This window comes from Alternaria ethzedia (assembly GCF_023757985.1).
Source record: "Alternaria ethzedia strain BMP 0044 chromosome Unknown scaffold_1, whole genome shotgun sequence".
NCBI lineage: Eukaryota > Fungi > Ascomycota > Dothideomycetes > Pleosporales > Pleosporaceae > Alternaria > Alternaria ethzedia.
In genome coordinates, this window is record NW_026056194.1 from 2,072,821 (window position 1) to 2,090,825 (window position 18,005).

Consider the following 18,005-nt stretch of genomic DNA (forward strand, 5'->3'; position numbering starts at 1 on the left):
TCGCCGCCTCGCCATCGATACCAAGACCTCAGCCATCCCGAGGTCCTCATTCCGGTCGCCGTCTACTCCTCACACGATGTACTTCGTCATCTTCGCCCTCCTCATCGCCGCAGCCTGGGCGACCGTCGGCATCTTGCTTGCGAAATGGCTCAAACAATCCGGTCACGCGAGGCCGTTCAAAGGGAGAGATTGGGATAGCCGAGAGCTTTATGGCGGTGGCTCGGGATATGGGCGCGATATTGGGCTTGGGGGACCGGCGAGTCAAGGGAGGGGGCAAGGTGGCAGGGAGAGGGGTGTTGGGGTTCCGCTGACGGGGGTGGGGAGGGTTAAGGGGTTTTAGGATAATGGAGTAAGAGGAGGACGGGGAGATGGAAAGGAACGGATAACAGAGACGGGTGAAAATGGTAGGTGTGGATAGATGGAGGATTGGTAAGACGATACGTCCTATCTGGTGACGGTCCACGGCTAACATCCTGCAGACTGACCGTCAACGCTTTCGCAATCTGTCGACCGCGGTACTGAGGCTTAACTACCCCAGAAGACGAAGCCGAACATCTTCCCATCATTGGTGGGCTGGCTTTCGCACAGCGTTGGTGTTGTTAGCAGATGAGTCTAGTAGGCCCTTTTGTTCGCACGCAACTACTACCCACTTCCCGCCGCCATCGCTAACGCGTGTGTTCGGTGCGGATTGCGAGATTGAGCTTCTATATGCTCAAACTGGCCGCTTCGACTGAACCCCTAGTTTGAGCATATAGAAACTCAGCATCGCCATCCGCATCGAATGCACGCGGTCTTTCGACACTGTTCGAATCATCACGTCCTTTGTTCATTGTCTTCTCAACTTGAACAACGACGCCGCGAGTACATCTTCGTTGCTTATACAAAGACCGAGAGCCTTCTTGTTTGAAGAGCCTTTCCTTTCTAAACAACGAAATGGGACCTGCGTAGTCTATCCAACTCCACTGTTTGCTCCCACCTTCAAAGTGAAAGTAGTCCAAATGGCAGCTGGAAGGCGATACTACACTTTAGCGTCACAGACCTTGCGCGCCACGCGATTGCCTAAGTCCACGATAATTACAGACACTACGACTATGTTGCTACCTGGAGAGGTTCACGGGCCTCGTCCAACACCCCCACCATATGTTGTCGCAAAGACATTGACGCAATATCTCTTTGGCGAAACCGCACTCCCGTCCTTCCTTCAGCAATACGGCGACATCCTACTGGCAATCACAGGTGGTGCAGCTGCAGCAACGGGCCTGTGCTGGTTCTTCCAGCCTAACAAATGCAACCGTAAAAGGATCCGGCTGGCTGTGTATCATGTTGTTCGTACGCTGCAGATCATGCCTGACCTAGAAGAACGGATGGAGGAGATGCCAGAGGATCTTTATAAGGAGATTGCCCGTGAGGTCGATCGGATGATCGGCACTTATTTGACTCTGTCAGAGAGTGAAACTACCTTTAGGATGGCTAAACGTAAGCTTTTGGATGATTACGAAGCATTTGAGAGAGAAAGAGAGGCTGAAAGGAGAGTGAGAAGGAGGGTAGACGATGCGGCGGCAGGAGACGTGCCTGAGATCACCGTTCAGTCTCCATCTTCCACAGGTCAACCGGAGGGAAGTCTGATTCATCAGGAAGAAACACAACAAGATGACGAGCTAGAAATGTATATGCTAGGCTACAATCCGACAGCATCACACTCAAGCCCTGTACGAGAGCGGCCCTCGCCCACAGCTCCCGATATCGATCTCAACTTCTCGGACTTCAGAATACCGTCATCGGAACAGAGTAGGGGGAGTCGCGGAAGTCCATCCAGTCTAGGCTTTTTGAACAATTACTCCTCTTCACCGCCAGCACGACCGTCAAATCCGACGCCTCGTCGTGGTCGAGGCGGTCCTTACAGCAGCGACGATACGCCTTCGCCACAACGCCTGGGCCCCATAGACCTTTCTAGTGAAGATGTGCCTTCTGGCGAAGACGAACGGCCGATCCTTCGTCCATCGAATCCTACACCTCGTCGTGCCCAAGGCTCTATAGATGTACAAGTCGACACGCCACGGCCGAAGACTGCGCGCGAGAATAGACCTGACCTGGATCAGGAGAGTCATGACCTTTACACTTCTCCTGCCTCTAGAGACGACACCCCACCGGAGCAAGAATCACCTCGACCGCGCATCACCAGCAACGACATTCGTGAGCGTCGCGAGAGGGCGCGCGCTTCAGATGTCCAGAAGACCGCCGTACAGCCGCGCAGTACCGTTGCGTTACGCCAGCCGCCCAGTGCGTTGGCCGCGAAGACCCAAGGCGAAGTTCCAGGGCGATATCTTTCCCCCATACGAGAGGGCATATCTCCGCATGTGAGCCCTGCGGAAGGCACCAAACAGTACCGCGTTGCGGAGACACGCAAGCTTAACAAACAGCTTGAGGGTGAGAGGTTGGAACGACGTCTGTTTAAGAAGCGTACACCGTCGATGGGCGAACAAGCGCGTGAGATTGAAGCAAAGGAACTCGCAGAAGGAGTGGAGGCGGGAGGACAGGAAGCGCTTCCTGAGTCCAGTCAAAGGAAAGAACCATCCGAGCCCATTTCCACCGGCCCAGAAGATGAAGATGATGACGACCTGGTGCACTTCGAAGACTCTGCCAAACATTCGACGTCAACAGGAGCTATCGTGACGGTCTCGCCAGCAGTCCGCCACGACAACCCATTACCTGCTGCTGCGACTCAATCCTCTTCGCCGAGATCAATGCCATCATCTCAGGCAACGATCAAAGGCCAATCGCGAAGGTCGGCGGCTCCAAGCCCACCTGAGAGCACTGAGAAGACGCCTGCAAAGACAGCTGCAGCGAAGGCGCCAGCTAAAACACCTGCGAAGACACCTGCGAAGCAAAAGGCTCTACCGACAATCGGGACGCGGAAGAGCGGAAGAATTGCAAAGTTGAAGGGTGAGAAGAAGTGAACATTAGTGCTGAACTCTCCAGCTGTTCAGGGTGTCGAGGAGGTGCTGGTCGATGTTTGCATACTTTAATTGATGATTTGAACGCCGCTTGTTACTCTCTCACATTCATTTTCTGGCATGCTAAAGCATCATTATGCTAATTGGAGGGGACCATCATGTTGTCGTGATCAAAATTGCCACTATGCCTCCAAATGACGATGTGACGTCATCAGCCCTTCTCTCAATCATCTTCATCTTCGTCTCCTCTTCAATTCCAATCATTTCAGCCTCAACAGATTCTGATCGTGACCTGCCAAAACTTACACATATCCCAACAAAACGTTTCGTTGACTACAATAGGATCACTAACAACGGCCCTGCATGGTGGCTGACTGTCAGCTGGTCAAGTGATCGGCGTACTGCCCTGGTTTCATTCATCACTTCCTAAACCATGGATTCAGGCCTAAAATTGAAACCGCATTTCCCAGAGTTTCGCGGTCGTGATAGGCTCACCGGCTACCCGTTTTGACAGTCTCGTGCTATGCGCCACATGGCATGGCTGTTCACCGACGACGCTGAATTGGGATACTTCCTCAACAAAAGATGAACCATTCGTGCGATGAATAACGTATAAGACTACCAATTCTGAGCTCGGAAGGTAGCATCATCAGCACAGCTTCACAGTTCCCGTCTCTCTTCACCATCTCATCAACCAGCGCAACCACCCCAAATGGCCAACCCTCAAACCCCACTCTCTCCCTCCCACTTCTACCGCATAACCAACACTTCCAACCCCTCCAACCCCACCCTCGACATCGTCAACGACCACGGCACCCAAAACAGCACCGGCCTCCTCAAACTAACCCGCGAAGGCTACTACTCAGGCCAATACTGGGCCTTCATCTCCTCACCCTCAACCTCAACCCCCAACTGCTACCGGCTCCGTACATGGTGGCTAGGCCCAAACCGGCTGCTTGACGTCTACGCAGACGACACGTCGAAAGCGGTATTGAGACGGGCAGACGACACGCCGCATGCGCTGGATTGGAAGGTGGGCGAGTGGGGCGATGGAACATGGTGGATTGGGAATGGAGCGAGTGGCGTGCTGAAGGTTATGGATGTTGGTGGGGAAGATGGGAGGAGGGTTGTGTTGAGGGAGAAGGATGAGGGTGCGAAGACGCAGAGGTGGAGGATTGAGGTTATAAGGGAGATTAGTGAGGACGAGTTTTATGAGAGACCTGCTACACCGGGGGAGGGAGAGGGCTGTGTATGAATACATTGATTTGATGTATTCAGTCGTAGAATTCGTTTCTATTCCTTCCATCTATATACACATATCCTTGATGCGAAATATCTACGAAGCAGGAGCAGCGGTGCCGTAAGGAATGGCCTTGGCGCTCTCAATGTCAACGTAACCGTACTTGCTTCCGGTCTTGTCATCGGAGAAGCCTTGAGCCCAGGTACCCATGTCCTTCTGGAAGGCCTCGAAGTTCTTCTCGTCGCTCAGGTCGATAGGCTGTTGGTCCTTGCCCAGCTGCCTGATCTGTGTTCCTGCCGCAACGTTGGTGATGCCGAAATCGTTGTCGTCGGTCAATTGGTTGATCGCGGCGTGAACCTCGCCGTTGATGATCTGGCGAGGAAGCTCGGGCTCCTGGGTGACCGGACGAGCGAGACCAACACCGTCGACGGTGTTGAGGGCGTCGACCATGGCGGCGGCGCTCTTGAAGCCACCAGTCACGTAGGTCTTGGTCTTGGAGAGCGAAGGTGTGATCTTCTCGGCGAAGTCGAGGAAGAAAGCTTCACGCTTCTTGGTGGACTCGCGCTTGTGGCCGAAAGCAAGCTGCTCGTAAGTACCACCAGACAGTTCAACAAAGTCGAAGCTGTTATCCTCAAGCAACTTGCATAGGGTTGCGGCCTCCTCGGTACCGAAACCCTTGTCTTGGAACTCCACGGAGTTGAGCTTGATGCCAAGGACGAAGTTGGAAGATGTGCGCTTGCGGACTTCCTGACCGATCTCGGTGATGATGCGTGCGCGGTTCTCGAGAGATCCACCGTACTTGTCGGTACGCTTGTTGGTGCTTGGGGCGAGGAACTGTGCGAGCAGGTAGCCGTGGGCTCCGTGAAGCTGAATACCGTCGTAACCGGCCTTCTCAAGGTACTCAGCTGCGTGAGCGAAGCCCTCGATGACGTTCTTGATATCCTCGTCGGTAGCGGCGCGTGGCTTGGCGAAGGTCATGCCCATGACGTTGCCCTCTAATTGTACGTCGGATGCGGAGATGGGGTTCTTTTGGATGCTCTCGGTTACCTGGCGACCTGGGTGGCTGACCTGTCCAACGATCAAAGAGCCGCGCTTCTTCGACTGTGTCGCAAGCTCCTTGAACATCTCAAATCGCTCGCCCTCGTACTTTGAGCCGCGGGGAATGATAGGGTTGCCAGCAGCCTCCAGGTGGTCGTATTCGATCATGATGTTACCGGTCAGGATGACACCGAACTCGCCCTCGCCCCATCGTCGGTAGACGTTGACGAGGTTCTTGGAAGGGACACCACGAGCTTCAAGGTTCTGAGCATCCCATGATGATAGACGCTCGGTCATAGCACCCTTGAGGAATCGGTTCTGAGCAGTCTTCTTGGAGAAAGCAAAGTCGAGAGGCTTTGCCAAAGGCGCAGGGTCCACCTTCTCGGCTTCATATCTTCTTGGTGCCATGTTTGCGGAAATGTGGATGGGTATCTAACGAAAAAGGCAAAAGTATAGAGTAACAAGACTGATGTTTGTAAGTTGTGTGTTGTGAGTGAGATGCGAACTTGGCGTGCGATCAATGGCGGTCTATAAGTGTCTCGTTAGTGCTTCATCAGTTTTGCATTTCTAAGCTTTTCCACGAGTATGTCGCCAAACAATGACGGACTCGTCCGAGATTGATCCATAGCCACGTCATAGAGGTACGCTATAGGCTAGGGCCCGGCTGCGACACCTCGGCAGATGTAGGCAAAGCACCGTGATCTAGACGCGCCTCTTGCGGGATGCCAGCAGAAGATCGCGTTAGGCTGTATGGTGGGAGAAAGGGTTGTGGGGTTGAAATGTCGCGCTGGAGCAGCGGCGTGCGTGGCGTCATTCTCGCGTTACAAATCGTTCAGGAACCGGACGAATCGGACCGACGATGCTGCGGTTGCGTGCTATCACGTGTCGGTGAGCTGTAAGGAACGCCATCGCCGGAGCACGATCCCATCCGACACCAACACCACGCGTTCAGCGGGTGCCACGACCCATCGATTGCTGAGATTGCTTCCAAAGGTTTCTAACGCGTTCCTCAAATCGGCAACGTTGTTCCCGCTACACCGATGAAGGGGTCCGCCAACCGGCCGACTCGCCCTCTCCAAAGAGCACCAGATGATAAACATCTCCAACACGCGAATCACTGATAGACCATGACACCTTCCAATATCGACATTTTAACGATTTTATGGCACGTGACGAGTGCAGGTGTCTAAGATACACGGTGGACGGCTACGCTATGTTGGATAGCATCGCCTCCAAATTCCTTCGCTCCCCGAAATGCTCAAAGCGTTTGTTGCTTGCCAAGATGTATGCGATCGCCCTTACTCCGCCAGCACTGATAGCCCGGTGAAAGGAACCTCCTGGCACTTGTTCTGCTCGGTAATGAGAATCTCGTCACCAGCCTGGCAGTTGGTCGAAGCGAAGACGCGGAGAGACAGGCCCTTGTTGCTGTCGAATGCAACACTCTTGCCAGTGTTGAAACCCTGACACTTGTTGTTACCACCTTCTCCGAAGTTCTTGTACTGGCCGGTCTCGCAGTTCTGGAGGGAGAGATACAAGTCAGCTGGTATTCATGATGAGGATCGCCTCGTTGAGGCTCACATCGGGATATGACTTACGCTAACGGAGAAGGCGCTGACCGCGGGAGCGAGAGCGGCAGCGATGGCGATGACGGAGGCAAGAGTGAACTGCATCTTGAAGCTCTGGGAGGCATGGTCAGCTGGAAGCAAAAGCAAGAGATCGACAAGACATACTGTCGGAGTGTTCGAGGTTGAAGTGGGAATGAGTTGCTTGAGGTTTGAGGATCGTGTTGGATGATGAGCTCTCGAAGGGGCAACAGCCTGATACTTATACCTCATCCAGGCTCGACATACCATGCTGGAAAAGCACAGTATCGACATTCCAAGACGCGTTCACAGCACAAGAGCGAAGCTTACGATCAACGTCTCCAGGCGCCCAACAGTGGGCTCTCTACTCGGGGTCGCTATACCAGGTCGAAGTGGCTAAACCGCGGAAGCCTAAACGTCACCGCATTCTGAGCACAGCAGGTCACTGCGGTCGTCTTTAGGCATCCAGTGACTGAGGCGAAATGGTGGTTGGCAGACGCAGATCGACGAATCTTTATACACCGAGGACCAACAAGGCACGTCTCTTAAGAGCACGCGGACTGCTCGCGGCGTTATGGCCCTTGACCAGTCACGCCAATGAGCAGAGTGTATCTTGGTCCTGCTTTGGTAAGACCGTTCGTGGCAAGCTGACGTTCGAGACGGCATCGCATCCGTGAGTATAATTTCTGATTCCAGTGTTTCCTCCCCAGTGGCCGGCGCTCCACTCCATGCTAAAAGGCTGTCTATCGATGGATGAGGCGTATAGGCATCATTGTTCGTCATCTTTGGGTAATACTTTCGTCGCCGCGCATGCGATGATTGATGAACAACGAACGTTTAAACGCTTGGCGATGGCAGGCCTTACACTACCGGTACTTGTTACACCCATGTACACGTACCATGATCAGCAAAGCCAAGGAGAATCGGAGCCCTGAAGATGTTCCAAGCCCGGCCCAGACACTCTCACCACTCTTTCTTATAATTACGATCGTCAACAACGAACCCACTCATGGCGACGCCAGCCACGATCCGACGACGACACAGGGCACTTCTTCAATCCTCACCGCTGCGCATCAGAGACGGGCAGGAAGCTTCCACCCGCCCATACAGCGGTTTCGCTTGCCTTAGGCCACCATCTAAGATCAATTCGCTGGAGTAACTTCGGTCTATCCACAGCCAAGATCGCACTTCCACATATGTCCCGCAAACCACGGCGGTATGTAATCATATAGATATTTGGGCAGCTTGGCTCATCACCTTACCTCTTCAACTCGATACTATCTCTTTGGTCGTTGAAGTGACATGCTTTCAATCATCATAACATATCAAGAAATGATAGCAGCCCATCAAGACTACGTACGACAACAGATACTACACCGATATCCGCTATCCGTCAGATCAGAGGATGCGGGATTTCGCGGGAAATCCTTCGACGGGCCGGTAGCAGGAGTCTAGGGAGCGAACCCACGCGGCCCGCCTGATCTACGTGAAAGAAACGCCGATGCACGCGCATCTACCCACCTACGCGCGTTCTTTGGGGCCTGGAGAACACTGTATCCCGAAATGAGACATCTTGCGATCAATCATATGTTACCACGCAATCCATTTCAGGCTCGGTGCTAGTTCGGTCCTCCCACGTCGCCGAATTGGCCAACCCAGATCTTGGCCAGCGGAATGGTGGAGTAAGGCAAGCAAGGCATATTTGTAATACAACAGTACATTGTGCAAAGTCAGTGAGCGTAACGATGAGAACGACGCCCGAGGTTGAGCTGTCTTGATTGCTGGGATTATACCCAGCCCTATCTGAAGGATGGTCGAACTATTCATTCGCTGACATATTTCACTGCATTTCTACCAAGAGCTGGTTCCAAAGGCTACCACAATACGCTCTTCCAAAGATCTGAGCCCGCCAGATCACAGCTTATAGAACGTATAAAACAAGTTTGAGTAGATTACATCTAACTACCAAGCTACTCAGATCTCTTTCTCATCCCTTTCATCGCTTAACGGGCGAATTCAAGGAACTCAGAAAGACGCTCAACAAAAGATACGTAGAGCTCGACAAACGGCAAGCGGTTCTCAGATATCAATCGTTTCCTCGTATCCCGGACAAGGCGTAATAGAGGCAGAGAATCGATTCGAAGGTCAGCGCGGGCCCTCGTGCAGGAATAGAGGATGCGGCGTAGCTCCCGTGAGTAAGGCGCATCCTCTGAAGTTTCGAAATTCTCAGGCAGCATTGCCTTCTCGTCCAGACAGGTAGGAGACACGACGTTCTGCACAACACACCACGTTAGTCGGCCGATCTGATACACATCGACGGCTTTGGTGCCATATTGACCCTCCGGTGGCACGTATGCAGGGTCCATACGCGGTGTTTCCTCTGCCTTTGGATATTTGTCTTGGTCCAAAGTACTAATTTCTGATTGCCGCATGGCGCAGCCAAAGTCGCCTAACTTGACGATCGGATACTCAGTCTTGTCGCCGGTACTAGAAGTGATGAAGACGTTCGACAGAATGATGTCGCGATGATATACGACATCCCAAGAGGCGTCTTCTTTAACCTCCAGGCATCCATCTTCAGGCTCCTGTTGCTCAAACTTTTCGAGTACATTCGGACCATAGTGCAGATAAACAGCCGCGTGTACCAGGCTCTCCAAGATGTTCCAAACGAAGAGCTCAGGTACTGGAAGTTTCGCCTCATAGGCATATTTTGCGAGGAAGTCAAACAACGTACCTTTGTTGCAGTACTCCGTGATCATCCATGCCGTATCGTGTATGCTCTTTGGTGCGGTACCGTCGAAGAACTTGATGACTTTGTCGTGCTGCAAAGTCCCGAGAATATCGAGCTCTCGCTCAGCGAAGCCGAGATAATCTCTGGGTAGGGGAAGAGTCTTCATGATCTGTACGGAATTATCAGGGTTGTTCTCGTTGTGGACTAAGTAAATACCACGGTTGAAGCTTCCGTCAACGTCTTGCAGCTTCGAGGCGATGCGCCATTTTTCACCAACTTTATCGCCGGTGACTTTCCCATCGATCGCAAACCGCTCGTCTGCTATCGTGGAGGCAAACTTGCTATTCAGCATATCAAGCAGCGTACACATGTCCATCATCGTCAGCTTTCCAGGGGGGTTGCCATTCCTGGCTTTATAATAGCGGACAAAGAGGCCGAATGCGTGGTGAAAGCCTGGATATCCCTCTGGATCCTCGGGGTAAGTTCGCAGATTCATCTCTTTTATAAACCCTGTGAACGGAGCTCTATCAGGAGGGTACAGCCAGGAGATATCCTTCGAAATACACCAGCGCTTGAACTCGTTGAAGTAGTCTGAGCATTCGGGACCTTCCGGTTCTAGCTCATTGAGCCATTGGGGTGTTGAATGCGGTGCCACGCTATCGTTGCTGACATTCGTCGTTTCCGTTATACTTGAGCTCTTCGAGGCCATGTTGAAAGGCGCTAACGCAAGAGCTACGCGATGTTTGTCTTGGTCAGTTGTTGAAGCTGAACTAGTGAAAGAAGAAAAGAAGACTATGGAATATTATATACCGTTCTGGTATATAGTGCTGCTCCACGTTGATATAACATGGTGTATCGACAAAGTATAACGTTGTGGAGCACCAGGTCAAGATTCGCGTACACAACACTGTGCCGTTATGAATCATCTACATGCCGTTAACAAAGTACACCCAGAGGTATGTGCACGGCGTATCTGCTCACTCCGTATATACTTTGATCGTGATGCTGCTGAATTGTCGATAGCATTAATGTCTCGCGAGGGGACCTTTAGTATCATACGTGCTCACCACGATATGTCAGAGAAGACTTACAAGCATCGCAACCGAGCCGACAGCGGCACCTTCACATGTCAAAGTGAAGCCGAAGTCTTCTGCGAAACAATGCTAGGCCTTTCTGACCACCTGATTGAAGAAGACCCCAAACTCGACAAGCCCGATCAGCTTACCCTACGTTACTTCAGGCGAGTCTACCAGATTCCAGACGACACTAACTACGTAATTACTAGATTCCTGGACCGTACTCAATTAATCACGTCGCCCTCTGATCCTGCCGATGCACCAGGCCTGGCTCATTGTATACAGCTTGTGTCGAATAACGAATCGGGAAGTTGGGCTGCGAACCGGGCTGAGAATGAGCGCACTGTCAAGAATCTACTGTTAGACCGAGCAAACCGAGCATGTAATCGCGATATCTTCGCTGTTGGAAAAGTCGTCGGTGGACGATGGACTATCGAGTCCGAACTGGGAGGTGTTGACGGGACTTTCAATCAAGGTATCCTCTTCGTGCGCGATAATCTCCAAGAAGACATGCGCATCATGAAGGTCTTACCTTCAGAAGCTATGTATCCTGGCTTTCAAGCCCGAGAGATGAACATTCTGAGCCGCCTACATCATCGCAACATCATCACCCTCTACGACGCGCATCTTCCTAGCCCAGTGACCGAACGTCACGCCTCACCGTACCTAGTAACAGAGTATTGCGACAAAGGTACTCTAGCCGATTTGATCAAGACCTGGAACGAGCGCGGAAAGCTCATTTCCGAAAGCTTCGTGTGGCAAGTCTTCGAAGCCCTGGTAACAGCCGTCCAGTACCTACACCACGGACCCTATCCCTACAACGAGGCGGCCTACAATTGGGATCCTATCACCCATCGTGACATCATCCCATCTAACATCCTTTTGAAGAGCCATCCGCAGGCCAACCCAAACGACGACCCCATCAGCATCAAACTAGCGGATTTCGGCTGCGCCATCACCGATAGTGAGATGGAAACTCACAACTATACCCTCCGTGATCTTCCTCTCGTTGCCGATTTATACAGGCCTCCAGAAGGGGCTCAAGCGACTGAGGCGACGGACATGTATCAAGTTGGGTTGGTCATGTCGCTCATGTATTGCATGGCGGATAGTCCTTTGCGAGATCTTGTCGAAGCGGGCAACTTGACACGGGACTGTCTTCAGGGCTACGAGGGGTATTCGCCTGAGTTGCGCATGTATATAGAGATGTGTCTTGATGTTGACGAGGATCAACGGCCTGACCCGAACTTTTTTCTGCTGCGCATTCAAAGTGCGCGGAGGTCGTTGCGCAACATGGGTAGGTTTGATGGGCAGGTCGATCTTTTTACAAAGGATTGAGTTTATCTTGGTAGCCAAATAGATGAAACAAGTCCTTGAAGATTGTGACGAGTAGAATCTCAAAGCTCGGAAGCTAGTTGTAAGATCTGGAAAATGATTGCGTGCATGCAAGGCTGATGTTGATTCGATAATGCTTTTTGGCATGTTCCTGTCGTTGCGGGGTCAAAAGCGTCCTCGTCGCCGCATTCGGTAACGCGGCTATCGAATCGCCCCTAGCTTACGTAGGTACTTGGCCGAGCAGGAGCCTGACACTTTCTTCTCTACAGCCACTGCACCACACCATTCATCTCAGAACCTCAACTGCAATCATGTGTGATACAGGCGGGGAAGCCTTTGACACCGCATCAGCATCGCCACCCGAACGTCATGCATGTCGTTCCCTGCGATCGATGGGCTGCTACAATGCGCTGCTGAGCGCCGAACTCCGTGAGTGAGTTGTATACTTGTGACGTCCTCGGCGGCTACAGCAATATTACGACCGTATCAGAGGTCCGGAGTAACTACGACTGAGGGGCAGTCCTCAAAAGTGTGATACCTGAGAACAGATAAGTGGCTGGCTGGCAAGTTGATTCGCTACGGATATCGACATAGCCTCGTCGGTCAATAGGCTGCAAGGCAGCCTTGCGCTGGCGATATTGACATAGCCACGCCGATCAATAGGCTGCAATGCAGCGTTGTGGCACAGTCGCCTACCTCGCACGAAGGTTCCCACGTGTTGCGGGGCTGAACCGCACTCAAAGAAGAGATACCAGTTCTCACGAAGCTCGACCCAATTACTGTCAGCAAATCCAGACCTAAACCAGCATCTTACAGACAAACGGCTCTCATGGCGCGCTGGTCGGTTCGAGAACTCCCAAATACAACGCCAGACAGCCCAGACTCCTGGAAGAAGTCGGAGTCTTGGTCGTTGGACGGTGGAATAGTACAGTACCGTCGTGGTCGAAATGGTCAAAGTATGTAGGCGATTAGGGCCTCACTAAACGCGCCTTCTTTTAACTGAATGCAGGAATTCTACCCGACCCACCGATTGTAGATACTCAACAGCCTGCGTGTCTTGCCATTGAGAATTGCATGCAGGGGAAGCCTGGTTTCCTTGGTTCTGGCTATCATAGTGCGGCATTGAAAGAGACAGTCCGGTGTGGATGCCGCTACTGTAATGCTGTATGCGAGATCACTCCCGAGTCTATTGGACGCGATATCAGGATTGGTTACTGGAAGGACATGCTGAGTGTAACATTTGATGAATTCAGAGGAGACGGATCATCTACGGAAACGGTGAGGACGAAGGTGTTTGCTCTGGACGGTAAGTCCGCAAGTATGGATGACGCTAGCTTGACTAATGGTAGCGCAGCTCAAGAAGACCCTATTCTTCCCGTTTGGACAGACCTGCCAGGCGATACCGCATCGAAACAGAGCTATGAGAACATCAAGCGCTGGCTTAATACATGTCTAACCACGCATACAAGCTTGTGCTCGACTTCACGCAAAGTTGACGATCGTGTCAAACTACCTGACCGAGTGATAGAGGTGAGCGTTGATACACCACGTCGAATCCGCTTGATCGAAACGAAAGGACGAAAGGGGCATTATGCATGCCTGAGTCACTGTTGGGGTGGTCAACAGCCATTACAGACAACTCTGGAACCAGACACATTGTCTGTTCATCTGCAAAGCATCCCAGAGACAGACATACCGCAGACGTTTCGACATGCTATCACGGTCATCGTTGAGCTTGGAATCTACTATATTTGGATAGACTCGTTATGCGTACGTCACTTTGACATTTCCATGAATCAGGTATCATTTGGTATAGATACTAACCCCATAGGCAGATTGTCCAAGACGATGAGGTGGATTGGCAGAACCAGTCTGCTCAAATGGCTAACATATACGCTAATTCTACAATCACGATCGCGGCTTCAGCATCTTCAGGTCCAGATAGGGGTCTCTTCCGAGTCGCGGATCCGAAATATGTCGGCAGACCTCTGTCAAGTGCTCCTAACATCCACATGAGATATCCGCTAGGGCATGGGGGCCGTGATTTGCCACTTCTTCAGCGAGGCTGGGCCTTCCAAGAGCGTATCTTGAGTCCCCGCATTCTCCATTTCGCAGAGCATGAGCTCATCTGGGAGTGTATGGAGTACGAAGATTGCGAATGTGGGGCCATGCGACTGGATTCTCTGAACAGTCCAGGAGAATATACAGGAGGATATTTTGAAAAGACTATAGACGGAGAATGGCCGCCCACCAAGAGCCATTGTCATCCAAACCGGTGGCGCTCGCTCAAAGACGATCATGAAAAGATTCCGGGCATGTGGTCAAGACTCATAAGAAACTACAGTGAGCTGGATCTGTCAAAGCCAAACGACATCTTCCCGGCGATCTCCGGCATTGCTAAGAGTTTTGGAGAGGTCACTGGATGGGAATATGTTGCTGGCATGTGGAAAGAAGGTTTGATACAAAACCTGTCGTGGTACACAAGTCACCCAGCGGCTCGATGTACAATATGGAGGGCACCTACTTTCTCTTGGGCTTCTCTTGAATTTGACAAGGATGACCCTCATCACGACTGTGTTGCATACCAGCATATGCAGGACATTCAAGAGTTGGCCACAGTCGTGGCGGCAAAATCTTGTCCAAAAGGCGCCGATCCTACGGGCCAGTTGGAGAGTGCATATATCATCTTGTCAGCGACCATGATACAGGCCACCGTTAATAGGTATTGGATCAAGCCCCTATCATCTTCAAACGAGGACCCCGAGCTACTCACGAGATCCGAGGCACATGAACGTCGGAATCGCGATCACTTCATGTTCGAGCCCGACTTCTACCATCAACTGAAGCCTGGAACAACGGTGCATTGTCTGAAACTGCTCCAGGCAACATGGAGTGAGAAAAAGCATGTATCGTACTTGGTGTTGTTGAAGAGGCATTCAGCACCTTGGGAGTGCAATGGTGCGAGGGGCGAACATGAGTTCGAGAGAATAGGCCTCATGGGGTCTCGAATCCAAAAAGATCGGTTCTACCCGAATATCTTCGAGGAAGAATCACCAGAGCACGCCATCCAACACAACATGGTGGTGAAGATTATTTGAGCGGTATGATTTATGAAAATGAATGATGTAGAATAAATTGATACCACACTCTCTATTGAAACTTGCGCATGCATCTTTGTTGTACAATCCCTCCGGTGAGCAACCAAACGCCACAACACCATGCCATATGCAAGGTAATGCAAACCATCTCTCCCATATCCCTCTCCTCTCTCCTCTTCTGGATCCCACCCCCAATCAACCCAACCACACCCACCAAAACAGCAAAATAACCGCCGCAAAGAACCCGACCCAAGCCTTCCACCCCACACCCGTCTTCTGCGCCATCCTCAACATACGATTCATAGTGCCCTTTATCTTATGTCTCGAGTTCTCAAACTGGTCGTTCATCTTCTCGGCAAGGGTGGTGGAGTCGCGGATTTCGTCGCCGATGAGGTGGGTTAACTATTTCAACATTAGCGAGGTGTTCCATGAGATGGATGAATGGAGATGGGGAGGTAGTGGAAAGGGGGTTTAAGAGACGCAAAACACACATCCTTCAACATCTTAACCTTCCCCGTCAAAACACCAACATGCTCATCATTCTGACTCTCCAACTCATCCAACACAGCCGCCGAGTACTGCCCTCTTGAATTCGGTGTCGCGGATCTGTAAATCCCATCTTCACTTCCTCCCCCATAACCACCACTTCCTCCCCTTCCACTCCCACTCCCACCGCCTACACCATACCCCCCATACCCACCACCCCCATACGCACTTCCCCCCGCACTGCCCCCAGGATACAGCCCTCCACTCCCATTCCCACTCCCACTCCCACCACCACTCCCTGGATACGCATCCGCAGAAGAACCCGGATACCCATACCCTTGGCTTATACTAGCGTTGTAGGGGGAAGCGCGCGATTTGTTTTTTGTTTTCGAGGGCGAGGCGCTGCGGTTGTAGGAGGAGAAGAGGTCGTCGCGGGGGTCGGCGCGCGTGAATCTACTTGACATGTTTGAGGATGTGCGATGTGCGGTTTGGGGTGGGAGGGCAGGTGTGTTGTGGCACCTTTCTGGGGTGCGGGCGAAGCGTTATTGGCTGAGGTTCGGGTTCGTCGCGTTTCGTTGCAGGCTTGGGGTCTGAGGTCTGAGGTCTGAGGTTTGGAGCGTGGCGTGCGCGGGTCGTTGAGGTAGGTATGCGATTGCGATTGCGACTCTGGTGAATGCGCCTTTCTAAGATGGGAGGCCAAAGTGTTCTGTGGAATAGATTCGCCGAGGACACTTTTTCGCGGGAGTGACAAGTCGCCCCGGAGGTTAGGAGAAGTTGTGTTGTGCTAACGCCGAGGCCACGAGTTCGCGCGACTTGGGACTAGGGAACACGTTGTTGGAACGGCGGGCGGCGGCGGGAGGGAGCACGTGTGTTGTGGCGCAATGGTTATTTGCTGAGGGTAGTGGCTTCTGGGCAGTGTGCAAGATATATGTTCCAATCACCAGGACAAGGCGTCCTCATAGACTTTTGGGTATGGCCACAAAACTACGGTTCGCAAGAGGCCACATTTGCGACCACATAAGCATCAATCATGAACATCTCTAGCATTCCCGATCTCGGTAGATTACCAGAAAACCAGTCCGCAAGAGCCATCTGAGATACACAGGTATGCCCCCACAGACCACCCACACCACGCGTATGCATCTGTACAAGTACAAGGAACCCATCCAAACCATATGTGCATTCTTTCATTCCAAAGCGTAAAAGTGGACTTTTCTCGTAACGTGGCTTTGAAACATGATCAGCCGACTGCTGAGAGACCCTACGCGTCTGCCTGGCGGTATGAAAGCGTAGGCGTGACCCGTAGTTGTAATTTCGCAATCCGGTACCACATTCCATGCTCACATCGCCGGAGGCCACCTAGTTCTTAAGCCCGACTTTGTTGAGCAGACTACCCGTCCGTCCGGCAACCATAGCCTTATCGTCGAAAATCTTAAGCAGACTCTTCCACACCTGGCCAGGCTCTTGGCTCGCATCGACCGGCTTCCAGATACCCGTCTTCTGGTAGTATGCGACGACCGGCGCAGTCTGGGCATGGTATGTTGACAGGCGCTTCTTAAGCGTGTCCTCGTTGTCGTCGGAGCGCTGGATGAGCGGCTCGCCTGTTACGTCGTCCGTCATGGGCGCCTTGGGCGGGTTGAAAATCTTGTGGTAGGAGCGGCCGGAGGCGGGGTGCACGAGGCGGCCGGTGATACGCGAGACGAGGAGGCCGTCGTCGATTTGCAGTTCTACGGCGTGTTGGAGGGGCTTCTTGGTTATGCTGAGCATGCCGTCGAGCTTCTCGGCTTGCGTTACTGTGCGGGGGAAGCCGTCGAGGATGAATCTGGGGGTGGGGTTGTATTAGCATGTCCTTCAAACTGAGTAGAAGAGGAGACGCACCCCTTGGAGCACTCGGCGTTGTTCTCGAGCTCCGTCTTGATCATGTTGATCATGATCTCGTCGCTAACCAGACCACCCGCGTCCATGATCTTCTTTGCTTCCCGGCCGAGCGCAGTCTTTGCCGCGACTTGCGCGCGCAGCATGTCTCCGGTAGCCTGCAATCTGTCAGCCCCCAATGCCTTATCCCACTCAGTCTCAAAAACCTACAAGATGGCAAGCGCAGAACTTCTCCTTGATCTTGGGCGCTTGAGTACCCTTGCCTAACATGCCATGTAAGCAAAACCGCCTTTTTTACTCTCTCCAACCGGGAACAACATACCAGCACCGGGCGGGCCCATCAGAATCATCCTGACGCTCTCCGCGGACGCAGGCGCACCCCCATTCTGACCCGCGAGTCTCTTTTCCAGGTCAGCGATGCGCTTCTCAAGGCTGGTGACGGTGCTCTTGAGGTCATCGACCGACGCATCTGTTAAAGGTGCCATTGCGCCGAAGTTGTGAGGAGAATAAGTCCGGTGGGGAAGATAAAAGTGGGTGAGAAAAGTAGAGTACGACGAGCAGAGTAAGATGATGCGCGGACCGCTGGGAG

General features: G+C 52.4%; 6 protein-coding genes across 6 annotated transcripts; 2 read left to right on the forward strand and 4 right to left on the reverse strand.

The window, feature by feature from the left end:
• Window positions 1–1,091: 1,091 nt before the first annotated feature.
• On the forward strand, window positions 1,092–2,957 carry J4E87_000662 (uncharacterized protein; the record flags this gene model as incomplete). The annotated part of the gene is made up of 1 exon (XM_049372316.1): window positions 1,092–2,957. One exon carries the CDS (start codon window positions 1,092–1,094, stop codon window positions 2,955–2,957), a length of 1,866 nt encoding a protein of 621 aa, XP_049238450.1.
• A 1,333-nt stretch (window positions 2,958–4,290) lies between these two features.
• On the reverse strand, window positions 4,291–5,640 carry J4E87_000663 (uncharacterized protein; the record flags this gene model as incomplete). Its single annotated transcript, XM_049372317.1, has 1 exon — window positions 4,291–5,640. The coding sequence occupies one exon, from the start codon at window positions 5,638–5,640 to the stop codon at window positions 4,291–4,293; it is 1,350 nt and encodes a 449-aa protein (XP_049238451.1).
• An 890-nt stretch (window positions 5,641–6,530) lies between these two features.
• Window positions 6,531–6,960, reverse strand: J4E87_000664 (uncharacterized protein; the record flags this gene model as incomplete). Its single annotated transcript, XM_049372318.1, has 3 exons — window positions 6,531–6,749; window positions 6,828–6,928; window positions 6,954–6,960. The coding sequence occupies 3 exons, from the start codon at window positions 6,958–6,960 to the stop codon at window positions 6,531–6,533; spliced, it is 327 nt and encodes a 108-aa protein (XP_049238452.1).
• Window positions 6,961–8,818: 1,858 nt separating this feature from the next.
• Window positions 8,819–10,255, reverse strand: J4E87_000665 (uncharacterized protein; the record flags this gene model as incomplete). Its single annotated transcript, XM_049372319.1, has 1 exon — window positions 8,819–10,255. The coding sequence occupies one exon, from the start codon at window positions 10,253–10,255 to the stop codon at window positions 8,819–8,821; it is 1,437 nt and encodes a 478-aa protein (XP_049238453.1).
• Window positions 10,256–10,619: 364 nt separating this feature from the next.
• Window positions 10,620–11,960, forward strand: J4E87_000666 (uncharacterized protein; the record flags this gene model as incomplete). Its single annotated transcript, XM_049372320.1, has 1 exon — window positions 10,620–11,960. One exon carries the CDS (start codon window positions 10,620–10,622, stop codon window positions 11,958–11,960), a length of 1,341 nt encoding a protein of 446 aa, XP_049238454.1.
• A 4,940-nt stretch (window positions 11,961–16,900) lies between these two features.
• Window positions 16,901–17,901, reverse strand: ADK1 (adenylate kinase; the record flags this gene model as incomplete). The annotated part of the gene is made up of 4 exons (XM_049372321.1): window positions 16,901–17,363; window positions 17,420–17,574; window positions 17,627–17,679; window positions 17,739–17,901. 4 exons carry the CDS (start codon window positions 17,899–17,901, stop codon window positions 16,901–16,903), a joined length of 834 nt encoding a protein of 277 aa, XP_049238455.1.
• Window positions 17,902–18,005: the final 104 nt, after the last annotated feature.